The following is a 21,005-nucleotide window of genomic DNA, read 5'->3' as shown; positions in this document are numbered from 1 at the left end:
CGGCAGTACAAATAGCCAGTTGTTAGGTGCAGACAGGGCCTTCCCGAGCACGGCTGCGTCGATAGGCCAGCCGCCCGCTTTCAGACCAGGCAAGACCTGTTTATGAATTCCACTCACCTCATGACCAAAGCCAGGCTCCCCTTCCTGGATACATGAAGTTGCCAATAGACTGCGTTCAGTCAGATGTTTGCCAAACAAAACTGCCACTCTTCCCTGCCCAAGTAGTGAATATGCTTTTGTAAAGGAGATTAAGCTCCACTAAGGACTCATCTGCAGAGGCAGTGTGGGTTAGCTGTTAGCCCGCCCCCCTTCCTGATCCTGTCCAGGCTGTGCCCCTGCTGTCCTCATGCTGCAGTAATTATAGCATGTCCTTCTCAGTCTCTGCTGACACTAGCCACTGTAGGACGTCCGCTTGGACAGCAGTTGAATTAATGTGCTTGGTTATGTTCAATTCTGTAAAAAAAATATACAAAGTAAATTTTACGGTTCCGTTTTATACCCCCCTGGTTTTTAAATATTTGCACGATCCGTCAGTTTATTCATTTTATTTATTGCCTTGTTTGGTTCAGTGTAACTTAAAAGAACCCGGCACAATATCCACTCCAGACAGAGGCTGTGTGAATGCAGAGTGTGTGGGCCTGTCGTTCTGTCCCTAGGTTGTTCACACGTGTGTGTGCACTAGTCATTTTAGAGGTTGCGTGTGCGCTGAATGGGAGAGTGATGGCGGAAATTTCTTGTATTGTACACAACTTGGGGTGTTCGACATTTCTCTCCTGCAGCAAATTGGCCCCAATTAGCTAAGCAGCTATGACCCGGTTTGTATTTGCACGCTCTTGCTTTACTGTTCTCCTGTATCTCCTAGGGTCTCCTGTAACGCTTCTCACCTTTTCTCTCTTGCTCTCCAACTCCTCTTTCTCCTCTCTTGACCTCTATCTGTCTCTCCCTCTTCCTCCTCCTGTTTGACACAGTGGTTCAGTGTACAGTACCCTCTGTCGTCCTGTGCTGGCATGGTGCTTGTGCAACTGGAACTGCATTTTTTTGTTTATTTTGTTTGTTTTGCTGACAAGGCGCATGGATAATATCGCAGGTAGCTCCTCTCCCAGGCACCAAGGCAAACAAGCTCTTTGGGCTGGAGCCTCAGTTCCTCCTCCCCTCTCCATGTCGATTTCACCCTGTACCTGTCACAAAAGAGAAGGTGCTGCTATTTCCCCAGTGTGAACTTTCAGTAAATTAAAAGGTTCAACTAAAGCATGCATCCTTGTCCAGCAGTCCTCTTCCAGATAATCATGGCAATCTTTGCTCAGCTTTCTTCATTTGAAGTTATCCACTGTAGTGGTGCTCTACTGGAGTGTGTGTGCGCACAGTTAGTGTACCTCAAGTTTTAATGAGGGATGTTAAAATGGATTTTTGTAGGTCTGCCGATTTCAGGCTTAAATGTTAATCTGGCAGTTATGGTACAAATATGGCAAGACCAAACAATGAAACCCTAAATCATAGAGCTTTGTTCAGGTTGAATATGTATCAAGAAGTGATTTTGAGACTAGCATGAAAATCAGTCAACAGACCTTTTTCTTCTGGTGTGCTGCCTACACAACCAGAAGAACACCATGATGTTTCACTGCTGTAGGGTGATGGTCAGTCTTTTAAAGGCACCTGGCTTGGGTATCTCTAACAATTACTGCATGTTTAGTCATGGACTTTAATGTTTCCCAATTACTGAGGGAAATGAACAGGAGAAAATGTGTCCTATTAGGGAACTGATTTTCTACTATTTGGTCATTTGTATATTAAACTTGATGCTTTGAGAAAGAGAAGGAGTGAGCTGAACTAAATAAATAAAGAAAATAATAAATGCAGCAACATTATTTGAAATCAAGGCTCATCGGTAGGTAACTCTTTCTCAATCTCTCAACATAGTACATTCATTTATTTAGTGTATTCATTTGCAGTGCAAGTGAGAATCAGAGATCAGGCTCAGACTGTGTCCCTGGGGCTAAGGACACAACAGCAGAATGAACCTACCATCCACAGGGTTTAAACCAGGGACCTTCAGATCACAGGCACGCACTCCTAATCTTCAGAGCTGCACACCCCCCCTTGGGCCACAAACAGGTCCCATACTGACCCAAAGGCAAATTTTCCACATTTGGAGAGAGGGCAGTGGAGAGGGAGGTGGCCTGATCGGCCTGCGGAAGCCACCTTTGCTCCTGCGTTATTGTCTGAATGTTGCCACGACATGCAGCTCTGAGTTGGGGGTGGGGGGGATTCTGGGAGTCCTGAGCTTTGACTGGCAGCTGTCACCAGCCCCGTCACGCCCTGTTGGCACCTCTTAGTAAACCTGCAGGAATGGCAAAATCTAGGAAGTGGAAGCCAGGAGCAGGAAGCCTTTGGACGATCAGCAGCGTCCGTATGATGATATTCCTGGTGAAACGGGCACCTATGGCTCCCTTCCCTTAAAGCTGGGAAGTACCTCAAGCGCCAACTTCTGCAGTGCTCAGGGCTGGCGACAGCACTGAGGGGGGCCGTGTTTGCGGACAGACTGTTTTGGGGTCTGGGGATGGAGGCTCACCGCGTGACAGCTGCCACGGCTGGGGGCGCGTGTGTTTGTGTGTGCGCGCGTGTTTGTGTGTGCGCGCGTGTTTGTGTGCGCGCGTGTTTGTGTGTGCGCGCGTGTTTGTGTGTGCGCGCGTGCACGAGACGGAGCTGTGTGTGCCGCCGGTTCCGCTCGCCGCCTCGTCTTCCCGCCACTCATCGTGCGTGATCCGTTGGCAGCTAGAGGTCTCTGCTCCTCTCTGGGGACCTGTTTAATTTCGTTTTTAATTTCACCTCTAACATCTCTGCCTTGCATGTTTAACTGAGTAGCGTACAGCTCCACTCACTTTCCTCTTTGCGAGAGATATACAGCGGGCAGCTTCAGGCCACCCCACCAAGAAGCACATCACCATGGGCACCAGGTCCTCGCCCCCCAGGAGCAGAGCAGAACCCCAGCCGAGAGACTCTGAGGACATGGCGGACTCATTGTGGGTTGGCGGGGGTGGGTTGTCACATCAGGGCAAATATCGAGAAGTATGACAAAATGGATAGTGTGCCGTGACTTCCGTATGTATCGGAGTTCTGTAATGGGCCGTGTTTGCCATAGTCCTGTAGTTCTGTTAGGCCAGTTATACATCGAGCTGCTTATTATTAACCTGCTGGAAAGTTGCATGTTTACTTATAAGCAGAGAATGCTTGCACTGCAGTCTATTGTTGGAAGATTTTGCATGTTTTATTGTGTCCAGCCCCTTCGTATGGGAGATGGAGATGTTTATTGGGTGAAATCATCCAGAACTCATAGGGGCAATGCTGATGTTCACTCTTTGTGTTGAACATTTTAATTCGATTAAGGTATAGATTGTTTCGAGTTCTTGGCCTTGGATTCCTGCCATTAAGCTGTTTATACATGTAATTTTTGTTCTGCTTGGCTGCAGCCAGAAACCCCTTGTTCTCTGGCTCGGCTTCAGAAACAATGCTCACTGCTTGCTGCTTGTCGCTTTATTCTCTTGTTGTTCCTGTAGCGACACCATGTTCTAGATGCTGGTGTTTGTCACCGCATCCTGGCAGTTGGTAAAGTCCTGGTATTGTCGTGGGGTTTCAGGACAGTTTGACAAAGATCGCTTTCTGACCAGAGCTGACTGCTAAATGCATGCTTGTGGCTCCTGCTGCTTTAATGCTAAATGAATGTGACCAGTTTCTCCTGAATGATGCACCAGGCTATCAACACTAAGACTGAGCTGTAAACCTTGCTAAATTGCTAGAAGAAAGGTCCACACTCAGTTTTGGAAAATCCTGCTTTAACCTTTTTTTTTAGCCTTGGCCAGTAAAATTTTGAATTACCCGTAAGACACTACCCATAAGAATTAGCCAGAGTTTTGGCTGTTGGTTTGTGCCTGGTGGCCAGTATTACTTGCTGTAAAGGTGGTTGCTTCTAAGCTAATGCATATCGGTGAGTTTTCTAGATTGGGGGGCTGTTGAGATGCCATTAGTTTGAAAGAACATGGGATTCCTTACCACATGGTGTATAGGGTCATCTTCAGTTTCCCACCCACCGTCTTGCTACATGCTAAACCTTTGGGCATCTCCAGTATTTTGTTCATGATAGTTAAAGGTGGCTTTAGACCCACCATTCAGGTCTTATGCCGTTATACTTGTGCTTATAACTGACAGTTTAGGTGGCTATGGTGGCTGCCTGGTAAAAGCCACATTGATTTTGAAAATACAATCGTTTTCCTTTGCATGGGTTTACGATATTCCACATCATTCAGCGTAGGTTTGGGAGTTGTGCAGTGACAATTTTGCATTTGGTTTGCTCACTTTAAATGACCGTGAAGCCAGAGGATTCCCTCTCCTCATTATAATGCAGTTTGTGGGAAGTCTCCGGTCTTTGGAAGGAACCCCAGAGTGATCAGGTGAGCTCTGGGCCTGATTGTGTTATCCTGAAGGAAGCAGGCATTATTACAGAAGCCCTCTGTTTTGACTGCACGTTATCGCACATGTTTGGGGCCAGCTGATGGTATCTGTTACTGGTAGGTGTTGAGAGCTTGTGTTTAGAGAGCGAAGACATTTACAAGAGCCCGGGGGTGGTGTTTAAAACTCAAGTAACACACATAGAGGATCTCATTCCTGTTAGTTTGGATTGTTTCATCATGGATTTGTGCCTGATTTTATTCAGCCCCCCCTCAGCCCATCTAAGTTCTAACTCTCCCACCCTTGCAGTTCTCACTAGAGGCCATGTCGATGCCAGCCTTGTATATCTCTCTCTTTTTCTCTTTTCAACATCTCTGGTTTAACCTCTGTAATGTAACTTTTCCCCCTTCACCATCATAGAGCAAAAGCACAGCACAGCAGTTTTGAAATTGCAAAAGTTTTTCTTTTTTTAATTTCTACGCTTAAGACAATCAAAATATACTTGTTACAATGCTTTTTGCATTCCTGTTGCACAATTCCTCTTTTTATTTTTATTTTAGTTTCCCTTCTTCAAGCAAGAAAGTGGGGAAAACAACATAAATGTGATAGCTTTAAAAACCTTAGTTTCTGGACGATTTCTTACATTGTGTTACATGTAACTGTTCTTTTGACAGCCCAGTTTTTAAAGCCAGGTTCGTATGGAATTGCTTTCCCTCCACTTGCACTGCTGTTGGAATCGACGTATTGCTTCATCTGTCTGTTTAGTGCATCTGTTTGTTCGGCACGGCGCGCTGTCTCCACCCCTCCCCCTCGCCTCTAGTCCAATCAGATCTCAGGAATTCCATGTTTTTGTCCCTTGTTTTCCATTTTAGCAATGGGTTGTTTATTTTTAAAATAACTGCTACCCCTGCCCCGCCATTACAGGAATGGGAGATCTGTAAACCAAAAGCAATATGGGAACCCTCCACTGTGTGTGAGTGTGATGGGAACAGTCCAGTGAAGCAAACGTCACACAAAGGCCGGAGTACGGTCTATGTTTGTGTTACTGCTCAGTAAAGCTTACCCTTGAGGGGGTAGTGCTTATCCTCAGAGGCTTGTGTGAATTCTGCACAGCCTATATATAACTGCTTCACATAAACAGTACCTGGTTTTATAGAGTGGGAGCTGAAGTTCTTCAGACCATTACAGAATTATATATTTTTATAATCTCTGCGAATGTACAGAAGCTAAAATGTTGAGATTGTTTATCTGAAATGGAGAGAGACCAGTATACAATGTGAAGCAGAGAACTATTTCACAGTGAGTTGTTTGAGCTGAGTGCACAGTTCAGCCATATATTTAACTGTTTGAGAGCCTCTCTGAGAGCAGATGAGGGATTAAATGCCAGTCAATAAAAATACATTTAAAAAAATGAAACACCGCTCACCAGATAGACTGTTGTCAAACAAATGACCTTCCATGTGGAACAGGATGTACTTACATGAAAATGGTAAGAAGTAACATTTGAGACTCCTAAATAGTGTACAATAAAAGCAACGCATAGCGTAAGTGCTTCAGATCCCAGATATCACTCGATGTATAGGAAGGCGATTTAATGTGAAGGAAGCTGACAGCTGCTGAAGAGGCTGGTCCTCACACAGCAGCTTGTGTGCAATTCACTTGGTGCAGAACCAATCCAGACCAGTGATGGCTGCCTTCAGCACACTGCTAATTGGACATCAAATCGGGGTGTTTTTCAGCCGTCAGTTCTGGTTCTGTCAAGGCTCACCACTGGTCCAGTTCACCTATTGCTTTTTTTGTTACTGATCTTTCTCTAAGCACCAGTTACCTTTATAGCTGTCATACTCCTAGTGCCAAGCCTCAGTGTACTCACTGAATTAAGCCTGAGATAGCATGAAAATATTCTCACCGCTATATTCTGTGGGTACTCTGTAAAAAGTTGATTATGAACATTATACATCTTAAACAAGATTCTTATTTTTTCTTTGGATGCGAAAGGGGTATGTGGTGCATGACTCATTTAAGCAAACAGGCAAATTACTCATTTGCTTTATGCTATATTTTTGTCATGTTTCCTGTTAGTAATTTAAAACTGTCCATTTTTCATTTATGTAGCTGGATCCCAGGATTCCCATATTTGCTTCCTGGTTAAGTTTGTTCCTGTTCTATTATCATTTTCCTGAAAATTTACAAGAAAAAGGGTCTTGCCCAGAACAGTGACCTACCTAGTTTTTTTTAAATAAATAAATAAATAAATATATATATATATATATATATATATATATATATATATATATATATATATATATATATATATATATATATATATATATTAAAAAAAGTGTGTGTGTTAAGCACACACACCGAGGCCGGATGTGTGGTTCCGCTGCAACTTCAGAGGAGCGGTGATGTGTGAGTCGGTGAGGTTAGGGTAGATCCTGCACCCTCTGAGGATTGGTCACTGTTCCGGGCCCAGCGTCCCGTGGGGGCGTGTCGATGGCGAGTGTGGAGTGAGGGGGGGGGGCAGAGCGCCTGCCGTATGTGACGCGTCCTCCTCATGCACACTAACGTGGCCCTGCCTGTTTCATACTAACCCTGTGTCTAGAGACCTCTTGCCAAGCTCGCCACCCTCTGCTCGTGCTCATCCTTCATTCCATTTCACACTCAATGGTTTTTATTCCTGTCCATTTATATAAATGCCTAATATATAGCTGACTAGCACCAGTTTTACTAGCCCAGATTTGCATGTTTTTTTTAATTTTATTTTTTATTTTATATAAATTGTATTTAATATTTCTTTCTACACACACCCCACCCAAATTACCCCCCACCGGTTAATTTATGAGCCTGGAATTAATTTATAATGATTGGCTCTTCTCCTCATTTTATTTATAATTCTTTTTTGTTTGTTTTAATGTCATCCTCTGATTTAGCTGAGGCCGTTTCCCATCCACAGCTTGTTTTGAGTGATATTTGCTGTACTAGTACTACTAGTAGTAACTTTTTATCAAACTAGTACATTTTTTCAAGCTGAAGGCAGTCTCCACCCCTCCCCATTCACCCATGCACACACTTGCACTGGTTGTACTGGTGGCACTGGTTGCACTGGGCGCCTTTACTCTCGTGATTGCTGCATATATACATGGTGCTTCTTGTGTTATGGTCTCACCACCAGCTTGGACTTCCTCTATCTAAATGTTTATGCAAGATCTCGCTCTGTTCTGTGTCTCTGTACTTTCCGGATAGGTTTATATATGTCTAACATGCATATATAACCGAACGTGTTGGAATCAAACTGCCGGTAGTGGTCTTCTGCCTCCTCCTCCTCCTCCTCCCCCCCCCCCCCCCAACTTGCTTTCTCAAAGTTTACTTGCATTTGTGGTCCTGTTTGTAGTCTGCACAGAAACAGCTCATCACATAGTGTGCCCCAAATGCTAGAGGCCTCCTTGCGTCCCCTAAGTTTTCAGTGGTCTGCTTGTGACAGGTCACTCATTCCCCGAGTTTAAGGGTAACAGATTTGAGTATCCCATACACACTGTAGGGAAAGCTTGTACTTTACTGCCCCCCCTCCCATTTTGTGGGTAATGTAAGCCTTCTCCTGGCATGCCTTTCCACACGGAGCTTTGTACTGACACAGTGCCGGAGGTAATCAGATGGTCCATCTAGGATCCCTCCGGTCACCTGCTCCCAATCTTGCTGTACTGTCCACTCCTGCAGGGAAAGCACTTCTTATTATTGGAATATTTTGGTCTTTTTTTCTTCTGTTCTGTCCATCAGGATAATATTGGCCACCGGCTCCTACAGAAACATGGCTGGAAGCTGGGTCAAGGACTGGGCAAATCCATGCAGGGTAAGTGCCTTGTTCGGTGTGACTGCCTCTCTGTCTTCTCTGCTCTTTGTTTTGTTTTCACCATTTGTTTTCATCATGTTTGTGTTGTGAGTCACCTTATTATTGTTTTTCATGTGCATCCCCCATTCCTGCCGAGTTGTGATGGCTTGGGGGGGGTGATATCAGCTTGACTGCCTTTACCGGGGAGAGGGGGCAGTGCGCTAGATCGTCTTTGCTTTATGGTCTTCACCTCCAACAGTGGCCCCGACTCAGTAGTTTGCGGGTGCATCACAAAGAGAAGGCGTAGGGAGTTCTGGGAATGCAGTGGCCTTCTAAACACAGTGGCCCATATCCAAGCGTGGGAAGCATGTTCCGTGCTGAAGCAAGAGACAACGAACCTCTCAGGTGGATATTAACGCTCATTTGCTGGAGCCGAGCTGTGCAGATTCGCTGCTTTTCCTCGGCCAGACAGAGGGGCTCAGTGTGCCGCTGGGAAGATGGTCCCTGGACAATCCTCCCATTGACTGCACACGTGCGGGTGTCACTTTCACAGAGCCTCTGGGGGTGGGCACCAGGGCACAGAGTGATTCATTCTTACAGGTCAAAAGTCTCCTTTGTTTAATAGGGTGACAAAAACTGTCCTTTGCACAATAAAGAGGAAATTAAAGTGCCGCCTTTCTTCATAGCTTGCCGTTCAAAGTTGCTGGCTGCGTTGGTACCATGGCGTAGGACTGCATGATTATTTCTTTTTAAATTGCTATCTCAATTCATAGCACTATGAGATTCCATTCTTATATGATGTTTGCATTAGCAGGAAGATTTGTTCCATCAAACCAAGCCTTTTTTTCCCAAAAGCTGTATCAATAAGTGACTGTACCACATTACACCACGTGATGATCTGTACACAGGAAGATGAGGCAGATTTGAAAACACATCTAATATGCAAGACAAGGTGAAAAGAAAAACAAGAACAAAATGATTTAGACTTGAACACCTTTCCAGTGACTTTGAGGAACAGGATTTTGGCAGCCTCTGTTTGAGCAATAAATTTGTACTCGTACTGAAAAAGGGTTCACATTTGCTTGTGTGGGTGTATTTTTTCTGATTTAACACTACGAATTTGTGGTAAGAAACATTTGTTTTGAAGGTAATTTAAGAGTGGGTGAGGTTTATGTTTAGTATTTTTTGGAATTGGAAATGAGGTTGTTAAAAACCTGGAGTATGCCCTTTCAGTTCTGCAAAGTGTTTCAGTAATGATCATGTTTGTTCCATCTTTATAAAGACAGTATGTAATGCTAATAATAATAGAAAAATATTTTGCTCAAGAATGGTGAGAGAAAACTGCAATCTCAATTCTGAGTGTAAAATGTTGTTCATATTTCATATGTATTAAGCAGCCCTACCGTGGGGTACCAAACCAGTATTTGTTTAATTCTCCTATACAGGATTGTGATTGGTGGAAATCAGGCCTGTAAATGCCCCAGCACATGCCCCCCATATCCTATTTAAGTACATGGTACTTAAAAAAGCAGCACAGTGGTGCCCCTAGTGCACACATGGAAGTTCCGCAGTCTCCACTCCTCCTTGCTGGAGGTCTCCAGCATCAGAATGTGCTTCTTAATGGGGGCAGGGCAGCCTGTTTTTCAGCCTCTGCCTCTGTAAGCTGGGGGCTAGCGACCCACTCTGGCGGGCCCCTTCCTCATGGCCGTCTGCATCCTCCCTCCTGTTCCCTCCTTTCCTCCTCAAGGTCATGGCTTCCTTTGCCTTAGGTTGCTTTTGCAGCCAGCAGCGTGGGCTTGTAAGACATTTTACACAGTTACATTGCTAAAGATTTATCTCTGATTATATCTGAGATGGGATGGGAGACCATGGAAATGTCAGAATCCCCACGATGCATTGCTGCTCAGTTGTCGCCATTGAGATGTTTTGGGAGTTTCTCTGGGAGCAATTCTGATACCTCGTAAATGAAAGGTTATGTCAAAAATGTGCCTGTGATGCTAAAATGTATCCATTCCCACTTTCACTAAACATTCATTTGATGCAGGCGTGCACTTTTGCTTTCACCCCTCATAAAAATCTTTCCTCTCAGATGGACTAATAGACTGCTTCTCAACCCAGTCCACCTGCACCAAATACTCAAGCAATCAAGAACACCACATACCTGGTGCAGGTGTTGAAATCTGGGATAGAACCATAATGTGAACTGTGTGGGGTTCTCTAAGGACTAGGTTGAGAACCATGGACTTCATGCAGAACTACAGATGAAGTGTCAGTATATCTTATGAAAGGTTTTACTACTTTAATGTTTTGAGGACCCAAAGTACTTTGCTCCTGAACTTCTTGGGCAATTTAAATTGCTAATCATGATGTGTCCACATTACCCCCTTTTTATTTTGAGATGTTTGTCCTTGTCATGCCATCAAAAATAATGGCTTAGCTGGAATGTTCTGCTTTGTCCAGTAAGTCTGGAAACAACCATTGAAGCGGTAAGTTGTTGGCCTGTAAAAATAGATCTTGTTCTTCCATACAGTTTAGGTATTGTATGGAAATAGAAGTTCATGTGCTTAAAGCACTTTGAGCATGTTCTGCCTAATTGTTTAATTTGACACGGATGATATTTAGCACAAAGAAGTTGTGTAAAAGGGTCCATTGCGTGGTATTTTTGTGGTTATTTTTAAATCTTTCTCCCTAGTGCAACTAATTAGATCCACAGTGAAGTATCTGCATTTTTTTGGTCCAAACTGGTAATTAGATTAAGCAATGACTACAAATTAGGTTAGCAGTTAGCAATGTGCTTACTCATGCTACCCTCTATAATGATTTTGTAAATTGACTGCTGGTTTCTGAACAATTTGTTGTGCTTAGGCAAGGGTCTCACTGTTAAACTGTTACAGCTCTGGAAGATCAGTTTAAATGTACCCTTTATATAACCTGGGATTATATTTTTTGCTAGACTTAATAAGGTCTTGCCTGCACAGAGATTAATTAAAGAGTCTTACAGCAAGCACTTCCAGTAACTCAAGTTCCATATTCATTCATGTTTGGGGTCGGAAGCCTTTTGCAGGTAGCATAGGATACTAGACTGCGGAACAGCCTGGATGGGGTGCCAGACCATATTAATACATTACGGGCAATATGTGGATGCCAGTAAGCCTAGCTGCATGCCTTTGACTGGCATACAGAAACGAAGCAGTACAGTGAAGAGACTAGTTACAGCGCGGCTCCAGCTCGCTTCGGTTTTCCACTACCGAAGGGTCAGCTTGGTAAAGGCGTTGATGGGTTTGGAGAGCAACAGTAATGTAAAATCGAAGAAATGCTTATTTACTGTCCAGACAGTGTACATCATGATTTACTGTGTGCTGCCCTCCACTAACAAGTCTGAGAATCGCCATCTTATGTTAGCATCAAACGCTAGCAGAATTAGCATTCCTTGTATAAATTTGCAATATGAATCCATTCCTTTCAGCTGTTCTGTAATACTTTATTTAAGTAGGTGGTTGGAAATTTTTAAATGCTGAGTTATTGGGAATGCGTCAATACAGTGCAATGTGCAATACTACTAACAATGAATATTCTATAGATAATCCGTAAATATCATCGTAGATCACCGGTATCACCCTACGTTTCATAGTCAGATAGTGGTGATGCAAGCAGCTGGTGCTTTTGGCTCTGCTAGTAAGCAAGGCCATGTCAGCTTGAGTACAGTTCAGATAGTTTACAATGGAAAATCATCAGTTCCCGTTATGGCTCAGATGCGGCTCAGTTCTTCATGGCAGTGGAAAAGCACCATAAGATTCTTTTTCTTACTGTATTCAGACACAGTTTGGTTTTACTGAGAAATGGGATTCAAGGACTAGTGAGAGCTGCCCAATGAGAAGTATACTGTTCTGTTTGTGACCCCAACCCTTTCTGACCAGTGTAGCTGGCAGAATATTGGGACAGAATGTGAAAGGACTAACAGCTATCAAAATGTTTACTCTCATTTAGGGTGGCAATCACTTGGTTTGCTGCTCTGCTTTTTACTACACTTATCACTCCACCTGTCATTCTTAGGTGCAGCTAATGCAGATTAGCATTAACAGAATGCTAGTTTTTTTATTCATAATTTTTATTCTGTATGCGCTTGCTTAAGCATGCAATTGTGTTTTAAAATTAACCTGAAAGAATGACTATTCTAATCGTTATTGCCAAGCACATGCTTAGGTTTCTTTTGATTAGTCTAAACCAGTAAAACATTAGACTGGAGCTTGGGTTTAAGTTGAAATGTGCCTTGTGAGTCGGTGAATAACAAGTTTGTGATGCTTTTCAACACAGATGGTCCAAAAACTTGCTCCGCAAAGCATTTCAGGTCATTGGTGGCTTCCCGTGGACTCTGCTGAAAGGCGTCTGCTTGAAATGTCCCCTGGGGCACGTTTGATTTGGCGCAGCAGTAGAGGCGAGATTCTGTCCCAGATCGCAATGAGACGACGGCCATTGTGCGTCCATCGGGGGACCCAGTTCTTTTCAGATCCTCTCTCTCTGCTGTCTGCATTTCCTTAGTGGAATTTGGCTCCTTGGTGAAGAGCATTGAGACTATAAAGTATGTTTGGTCCTCCTGTTTCCCAAGCTTCCGGTAACTCTGCTCTGTGCCTTACAATCGGCTGGAGACTGATCCGCACGGGAATTCAGAGGACTCTGTAGTTATTCTGGAGTCTTAGCCTTGAGCCTTCAGTGTTAGCTGTAAATACATATTACCCATCACCCAAGGCCCCACTGCACTGTACAGTTCCAGTGAAAATGAAAAAGTCGTTTGTATTCCTGTCCAGAAGCAAGGGCAAAAGACTCTCCTTCAAGCCGTTTTTTATATCCGAAATCTCAATGCTATCACCTGCTCCTTCCTACTTTTCTGAAAGGAAGATTCAATCAGCTAGCCTTTTGTTCAACAGCTGTGGACTATTCTCTTCATTCATAGCAGTGCTGTACCCTGTACATTTTGGGCACAATCTGGAACATGTAACTAGAGCACTAGAACAATGTAACTATGTTCTGGGAACAAAATTGTTGCCCATGTATTTTACAGAAAAACTAGTGCTATATTTTGCTTGCAGATCCTGAGGCTAATTATTACAGGTTTTTATAACAAAAAATACAAAACAGCACGAAAGGTCCTGTGTGCTCAGTAAAGATCACCCATCCCTCCTGCGGCATACAGGCTGCAGTGCAGCCCCCCCCCCCCCCCCCCAAGCTGCAGCAGTGTATCTGAGACCCAAAATGACTAAACAACCCACTGCCACTCACCGCCCCCCCTTTTGCAGAGAACATTGAAATGTTGGCTAGCAAGGGCCAATCTTCTGCAAAAAGTTTTATTTATATAACACCTTTCTCACATTCAAGGGCAATTTACAATACATAGTCCAATACACACACAAAATCAACAGACAAAACAAAGGTTAACGTCACAAACTGGATGTCAGTGGATGATGTATTATAACATTCTTAAAAAGGATGTGTTTTTAATTGAAGCTTAAAAGTTGAATTGGATTGAACATCTTGCAGACATTGTGACAGTGAAATCCAGAGTTTGGGCACTAAATGCTCTGCCACCCATTGAAGGAGTATATTTTATATAAGAAGAGGATTGTATAAGATGTGCAAATGTAAAACCATTCTCGTAACAGCCATTTAAATTTCTCTTCAGGAAGATTAATGCGATTCTGTCATCTCTCTCTCTTGTGCAACTTCATCCGGTGTCCCTGTTAGAACAGGAGCTGAGCTGAGCAATCAAAAAAGGGACAAGGAGTGCAGACGGACAGATACTTAGAAGCTTAAATTCTCTCAGCTGGTGACAAATAGAACAGTCCTTCAAAGCCGAAGAGTTGTTTCTGGGAGATCGATGGTAGCTACAGGAGGCGTCTCCTGTGGCATTAAGGACTCCTTGGCCTATTTGGCTGGCACACCTGACACACAATGTCATCTAAGGTGCTTTTTCCACCACACCAGGTGGAAAGTACCAAAAGTACGGTACTTCAAGGTATTGGTTTTCAACTGGCATAAAAATTGGTAATGGTGCCAAATGACATCAACACAAGGCTGAATATTTTGTACTGAATTCAAAAAATGGCTGTAGTATATTATACGACTAGATGATGCGAAATTAATACCAGCATTGCATTGTTATGCATATACAATTCTTACATTGCTAGTAAGGGCACTTTTCTGCCGCACCATTTACCATACTTTTGGTACTTTTACTTTTCTATTGACTTAAAACTTTAAACTGATTTTTAAACATGTATAAGAATTTATAAAAGGAATAATTTAAATTGCAAAGCTTGCAGAGTTTTTTTTGTTTTTTTGTTTTTGCCTGTGACAGAGTAACAGTAAAAATATTTTAGCTAAACTTAACCCCCCCACTATAATATCTGTACAGAATTGACAGTAAGAAAAAGCATTATTTTAATACAGCTGACTAGCGGTGTAAGAATTGCATGTGTTGGTATTAATGTTGCCCATTGCCAAGCTGTATAATGTACTGTATAATATTTTTCAAATTCAGTACAAAATACATCGTCTCGCTTAGTGAATGTCATTTGGCGCTGGTACCATTTCTTATGCCAGTGTAAAACCAACATGTTTAAGTACCTTACTTTACCTTAGCTAGCTTTGCTATTTTAATTATTCCTTTTATAAGATTATCTAATATATGTTTAAAATTCAGTTTAAAGTTTATCTATGCTGCTTTTGCTTATGTGCTGCATGTGTTCTCTGAGACAATCACAATCATTTTCATCCTTGCTGTTTAAATAACTCCTACATGGGTTTGTGAGAAATTTCTGAACTAATTTTTGCTTTATAAATACCCCGATATTTATTACAACAAAATCACAGTTCGGGATTTTTTTTTCCGAAGAGGCAGGTTATTTGCATAACCAGTCGACAAAGAAAGCATTTCAAGTCCCACCCTGAAGTACCAAAGAAGTACCCCAGCTGGTTTGACACTTTTGGTACTGGCACTCGACCAGAAGTCAATGGAAACGGGAAAGTACCAAAAGTACGGTACTTGGTGAGGTGGAACGCTCCCCTATCTGAGTGTTTATTCTAAGAGGTACCCTACCGAGTTAGTCATGTTTGTATTTATAATGTGGAATGTACTGGAAGAGAGACCTCAAAATATTTGTGTTTCTCTACAATCAAATACTGTGTCCCTCCCTCAAGGCTTAACGTGGACGGTATAAGAGGTGGGGGTGGTGTTGGCAGGAGATCTTAAGCTACCCGCCGTGTGTGCTGCGTTTCAGTTTAGTCATGTATGATTTTGTGGTCTCTCGTCCCGTGTGATATATCTGATAAAGCACAGCTTAATGGAGTCCCTGTGGAGCAGGGCTGCTTTTCCTAGGGAGTTATCTGGACACAGTAGTAATATCAGGAACATTTTGGCAGTACTGACTAAGCACTTAGTTTAAACCAGTCCTCTTTAGGCATTATCTGTTCAGCTTGTTCTTAGTCAAGGCAACTTACATGACTATGGATATTTAGGGATTTTGAATACATAACATCTCTGATCTGAATTTATTGAATTTAGTGTTAGTGTTGTTTTGTCCGGAAATTTGACTGATTTGCCCCAGTGTGCATCACCCCACTGCATTTTCATTTGCTGAGCCCTGTCTTGTGATTGGTGCTCCGGTTTGTTGGTTTAAATTGTCTGTCGGTGGTCTTTTAAAGGCTAAAGGACGCCAAATATAGTCGTCATGTTAACTTCCCTCACTGTATGAGGTGACGGATCCTCGTAGGCCCTCTTACTTTTCACATTCTCGTATCTCCCACGCCACCTTCAGCTGCTAGCTCAATAGATGAACTGTGTCTCTCTTGTTCATGCACCGCTTGTGGAGCGGAGCTCTCCATGGCCATCGTTGGCAGATTCCTAGCCTACGCATTTCTCATAACTTCACAGGCCTCTGGTCCCACCCGTCAGCCAGTGTACTAGACCTTCCTTCCCCCCTTTGGCCATCCATAAGGGTGCATAGTTACACGCAGCTCCGTGACTCTCTCAGGTAACAGCAGAGTTGCTGGGCTGTGTCCGCGGCTGTCGAGCTGTGGAAGAAAGCTCCCTGCACAGCCAGATGTACAGAGCTCCATCCCTCTTCCCTTGCAATGGCCGTCGGCTGCTTCTTCAGGCTTGGCCGTGTAAATTTATGGAGAAATGGGGGGGGGAAGAAACAATCTTACCATGATTGATAGAGATGATCACGAATTATCTCTTAACTGAAATCCACTGCATTGAAATATGTCACGATCATTCAAAGCAGCAGCATGGTGGAAATTACAGCCGAAAACTGAGCACTTGCTGAATGCCGTCGGGTCTGGATGGTAGCACCTGACATCCCCATCAATCTGTGGCTCTGGTGCCCCTTGTCCAGTAGGCACTCCACAGATTTCATGGGCTGAGATCATGCCACAAATTTTGTTCCTAAAGAGAAACCAAGAATCTGGGTCAAACCAACAGCTTTGGTGGTGGGAACATGGGCCACCCGTTCCCGTCGTCTTCGGCTGTTGCGGGGTGGCGGGCAGGTGTTGGGTCACCTGGTCACCTGGTGTCGGTGATTGGGGTCCACCGGCAGCATTCCTCCTTAACCGATATGGTGTTTCTTTTTTGCAGCGGTATGATCCTGGCCGTGTCGCGGCGATGGTAAACTTAGTGGTAATTTTTAATTTTTTTCGGTTTATTTTTATTTTTTTTAAATAACATCATCAGTGCACAAATGCCATAGGCTTCACTTCTTCTTCCTCCGTTGTAGCTTTCATTCTGCTGCTTATTCCGCTGTAAATTTTGTGCTCATTTCAAACATTTACTGTTAAATGTTTTCTATTGGAATGGGTAATGCAAGAAGGGATACCACTGTTTTAAGACAAAATCATTAATAAAACTAAAACTGGGCATTCTATTGTTTAAAATGCAGATTCCTCTTCTCGCCCTCATGGCTCCTCTCAGCAATGTTGAGCCCTCTCCGTGTTTGTGGGAATTGCGGTAGGCGTATAGAGGGTCACTCTGGTTTTTGACCATCCCCCAGCCAGATTGACAACATCCTAATGGAGTGCCTTTATGAAATGCAGAGCTACAGGCACACGGTTCTCTGTCAATGCGGCGTTTGCCACTGAATATGAAGCAGGAGCGCAGAGAGACACACACCCCCGCAATGGCCTATTCAGCATGGTTATTATAATGATGATCATTAATGAAACATCCTCTACAGCCTCTTGCATACCTATTGCAGATTTTTTTTATTTATTTTTTTGCTTGTGACAATAGGCATCTTGTCTTGCACACATGATCAGAAGTTAGTTTTGCCTTAGCGTTTTTGATAAAATAAAGGTGTTCTTTCCTTTTGTATTGTGTTCTGCTCAGGTAATCAGTATGATGCACCTCTGTGCAGCGCTCCATCACAGACTTTGCGAAGTTTACGCACAACATAAAAAATTTATTCGAAATGAGTAACAACACAGGCAAACAAAATGGTGGTTGCTGCTGGATGACAGCAATTCAGATAGTCAGACACCAGCATAGAGGAAATCTGAAGGAAAAACGTATTTGTATCACAGAGCGGCAAACGCTGACAGCTGGTGTGGCTTTTACTAATTGGATCACAGTGTTTTTGGTGTCCCCATTATTATATGCTGGTGCATTTTCCGTGATTTCCCTGTAGCAGTCATGGACGTGCTGGGCAGGTGGGCATCTCCGGCTGAGCTATCACGATGATGGGGTCTACAGAGAAGGAGACCCTGCTGATTGCCTCAGGGCTTTTTGAAAGGTGTGCCGAGTGCACCATGCCCATGTGGGCCAGTTCTGCAGCCATTGCAGGGTGGAGTCAGGGTTCGGTCTGTCGTGTCTGCAAAACAAGATGTCGCTACTTCAGAATTATATCATTGGGCAGTGACTGCTGACATCGCAGCAGAATGCTGGATTGTGGGCTGGATTAGTGAAGCAGCTCAGCTTCCATTCTTTACAGTTATTTGGCTAAGGTGGTGTCTGCCTTGGAACCCACCCTCAATGTTCAGGCTTGACCATCAGTACATGGGCTTATGTTCCAGGAATAACATGAAAGCACTTCCTTTGTTTCCTCTGGATATTAGCGCAGTCAAAAAGAGCATTAATTGCTAAATACAATACGGCTTTGCCCAAGGGTATAATTTAGGCACAAATACTGTGTCAGTGAAGGTGAAATTGGGGGATCTAACCAGGTGATTGGAGCCTCTGATCATTTATCATCAAACCATAACAGCAGCACTTTGTACAAGTCCTGTCCTCCAGTCCTGTCCTCCCCCCCCAGGTAAGTGCTTTACCACCAGAGTCCCTGTTTTCATTACTTGGTGATCCCCAGCCCGCGTCCCTCCCCCTGCTGCCATAGTTTGGTGCTTGTTTCCCTCTGCTTTGTTTTTGCCTGTGGATTAAACAGTGTGTCTGAACTCTGACATGGTTGGTGTTTTGTTCCCCTTATGTACACCCCCTTCTGTTCCCGGGTTAATGTTCTTATCCAGCTCTTTTCACAGCTTGCAGCGCTGGAGTCCGAGCTGGAGGTCAGGGATGGTGGGGGTACCGGTGTCGCTGGCCATTTCGTGTGCTTTCGTCCAGAGTGCTGTCTTTCTCTGGCCGTTCTGCAGTATTATTAATGCATGATGACAACAAAATGGCAGAGCGGCTCGCAGTGTGTATCATTAACACACGAGTCCTCCTGCACCCGGCACGCTCAGCCGCAGCCCTCCCCCCCCGCATCCCTCTGCAGAGCTCAGCTGTCACTGTTTGAAGCCTCCTGTCCTTGCGGAAGCAGTACTGCGATTCAGGCTGCAACTTTGCAGCAGTCCAGGCGCGGGGGTAGGGGGTTAAGGTGGAGCCAGATGTCATTCAGTTGTGCGATGTTCTGAAGCCAGACGTACGGCAGTGTTAGGGTCCATTCTCTGACAATCCTAACCCCCCCCCCCCCCACCAGTTGGCTTGTCGTGACACCCCCCTTCCGAAATTCTGATTTGGTAAACATACTGATAGAATGTATAAGCTGTGAGAATGGCTGGTGAACTGTTGATGGTGGTAGGCTTTCGGGTTCTGCACAAGGCAAGACCTCTAACCCAACATTATACCAAGCAAGGCTGGCTTACTGACGTGTGTCCTCCCTCCCAGTCTTTTCTCACCACCCCATCTGTTTTTCTCTCCATTCCTTTCTCCTTCCTACTTATAGGTCGGACAGACCCTGTGCCTATCATCCTCAAATACGATGTCATGGGAATGGGCCGCATGGAGATGGAGGTGAGATGGTGGTGAGGAGAGTGTTAAAAAGGGATCAAATGTAGGACTGAGGATGAAAGTCGGTCACAAAAGGGGGTCGAGCTGGGAAGCAGTGGCTGGCCTGCTTTTGAAGGTCAGCGGGGGGTTTCGGTGGAAAGTGCTGGTGTGATACCGGCGGCCCCCAGTTGCTCCCAGTGAAACGGGAGCGCTGCAGGTACGGTGTCCTGGTGTGACGTCAGCTCGCCGCATGGGGGCCACCTCGGGGTTTGCCTGACACGGTGTCCTCTCTGCAGCTGGACTACGCCGAGGATGCCACAGAGAAGCGGCGAGTGTTGGAGGTGGAGAAGGAGGACACGGAGGAGCTGCGGCAGAAGTACAAGGCGAGTTTCATTTAGGCCTTACACTTCCCATCACCTGACTTTATGTTTCGAGAACCACTGCGAGATTCTCATATCCCCAAAAGCAGCTTGATGCTTGACGCATCACTCAAGCTTCTTTTTGCTATTTTACTGGGACAGTTTGAGTGACTTGCTCAGTAGTTTAACGTCTGGGGTAACCTGAGGACTAGGTCAAAAGCTAGGTCAAGTTTGTTATACTTCTGTGTGACTGGCTGTTCGATAAAACAACCTTCTCAGCTTAGTTTCCTCTGCATGTCCAATTAATCACGTCATCCAAGGGCGCAAAAGCACCCTTACTCCAGGGATTCACTCGCCATTGTTAACTTGTGGTGCCTGATTTATTGGGGCCTCCTGGATTTTTGCTGTCTGAGGTCCAGGCAGAATCCAGTGTAGCAGGCTTATGTAACACTAAATTATGGAAGCCATCCAAATATTTGGGAAAATGCCTAAACCTCAGTGAGACAGCTGCCTGCTCGCTGTTAATGCTCCCCCTCATCGCTTCTCTGCTGCTGCTCCTCGGTGTTTGTTAAACTGGAGCTGGAAGGCTGTGTTTCTCTGTCACGATGAATTCTCAGTGAGCCAAGCTGCAGATGCCTCCTGTACGACCCTCTTGCTGACTCCATGAGTCACTGCTCTTATTATTTCAGTTCTGCTTTAGGCAGTTTCCCCCAACTAGTTGTTGGGTTTTATTTTTCCTATGCAAAAAATTTTGGGAACTGTACATAGCAGTATTGTAATGAATTTGCATTCATTTAGAATACAGATGGCATAAGTTCTACATTACAGATTTAATGGTCATAAATGTATGAAATTCACATGATCTATGTCAGAAAGCTGGGCCCATTGTAATTCTTTGTGTCTGCAGAATGTTCCTGAAGGGATTGCATCTCGGGTGGCATGGTGACTCAGTCGGGGGGCACTGTTACAAGGTGTCCATGGGGTATTAAAGTCATAAGAAGTTTTAAGTTCAAGTTGAACCAATTAAGGCCTTGAAAAACATTAAGATATAAATTTACAAGGTCATATACTGTAGTTTGTTGAAAAATGTTTCATTTCAGTTTAAATGTGACTGACTCTTAAGTGT

General features: G+C 44.2%; 1 protein-coding gene across 6 annotated transcripts in view; it reads left to right on the top strand.

The window, feature by feature from the left end:
* The window catches only part of LOC111832884 (G patch domain-containing protein 8-like), a 40,815-nt gene that overhangs the window by 10,263 nt on the left and 9,547 nt on the right, over positions 1-21,005 (top strand). For 2 of the 6 annotated variants that reach the window (XM_023790627.2, XM_072712380.1), the window contains exons 3-5: positions 8,221-8,293; positions 19,477-19,544; positions 19,817-19,903. In XM_023790627.2, the coding sequence (XP_023646395.2) occupies positions 8,221-8,293; positions 19,477-19,544; positions 19,817-19,903 (228 nt within the window). Of the gene's footprint in view, positions 1-5,117; positions 5,136-8,220; positions 8,294-16,904; positions 16,947-16,966; positions 18,574-19,476; positions 19,545-19,816; positions 19,904-21,005 lie in introns of those variants that run through there. The other 4 variants (XM_023790629.2, XM_023790628.2, XM_023790630.2 and 1 more) reach the window with 4 other exon arrangements.

This window comes from Paramormyrops kingsleyae, chromosome 5 (genome assembly GCF_048594095.1).
Source record: "Paramormyrops kingsleyae isolate MSU_618 chromosome 5, PKINGS_0.4, whole genome shotgun sequence".
Taxonomy (NCBI): Eukaryota; Metazoa; Chordata; class Actinopteri; order Osteoglossiformes; family Mormyridae; genus Paramormyrops; species Paramormyrops kingsleyae.
Note: the sequence above shows the minus strand (reverse complement) of the source record. Positions and strands in the feature narration are given on the sequence as shown.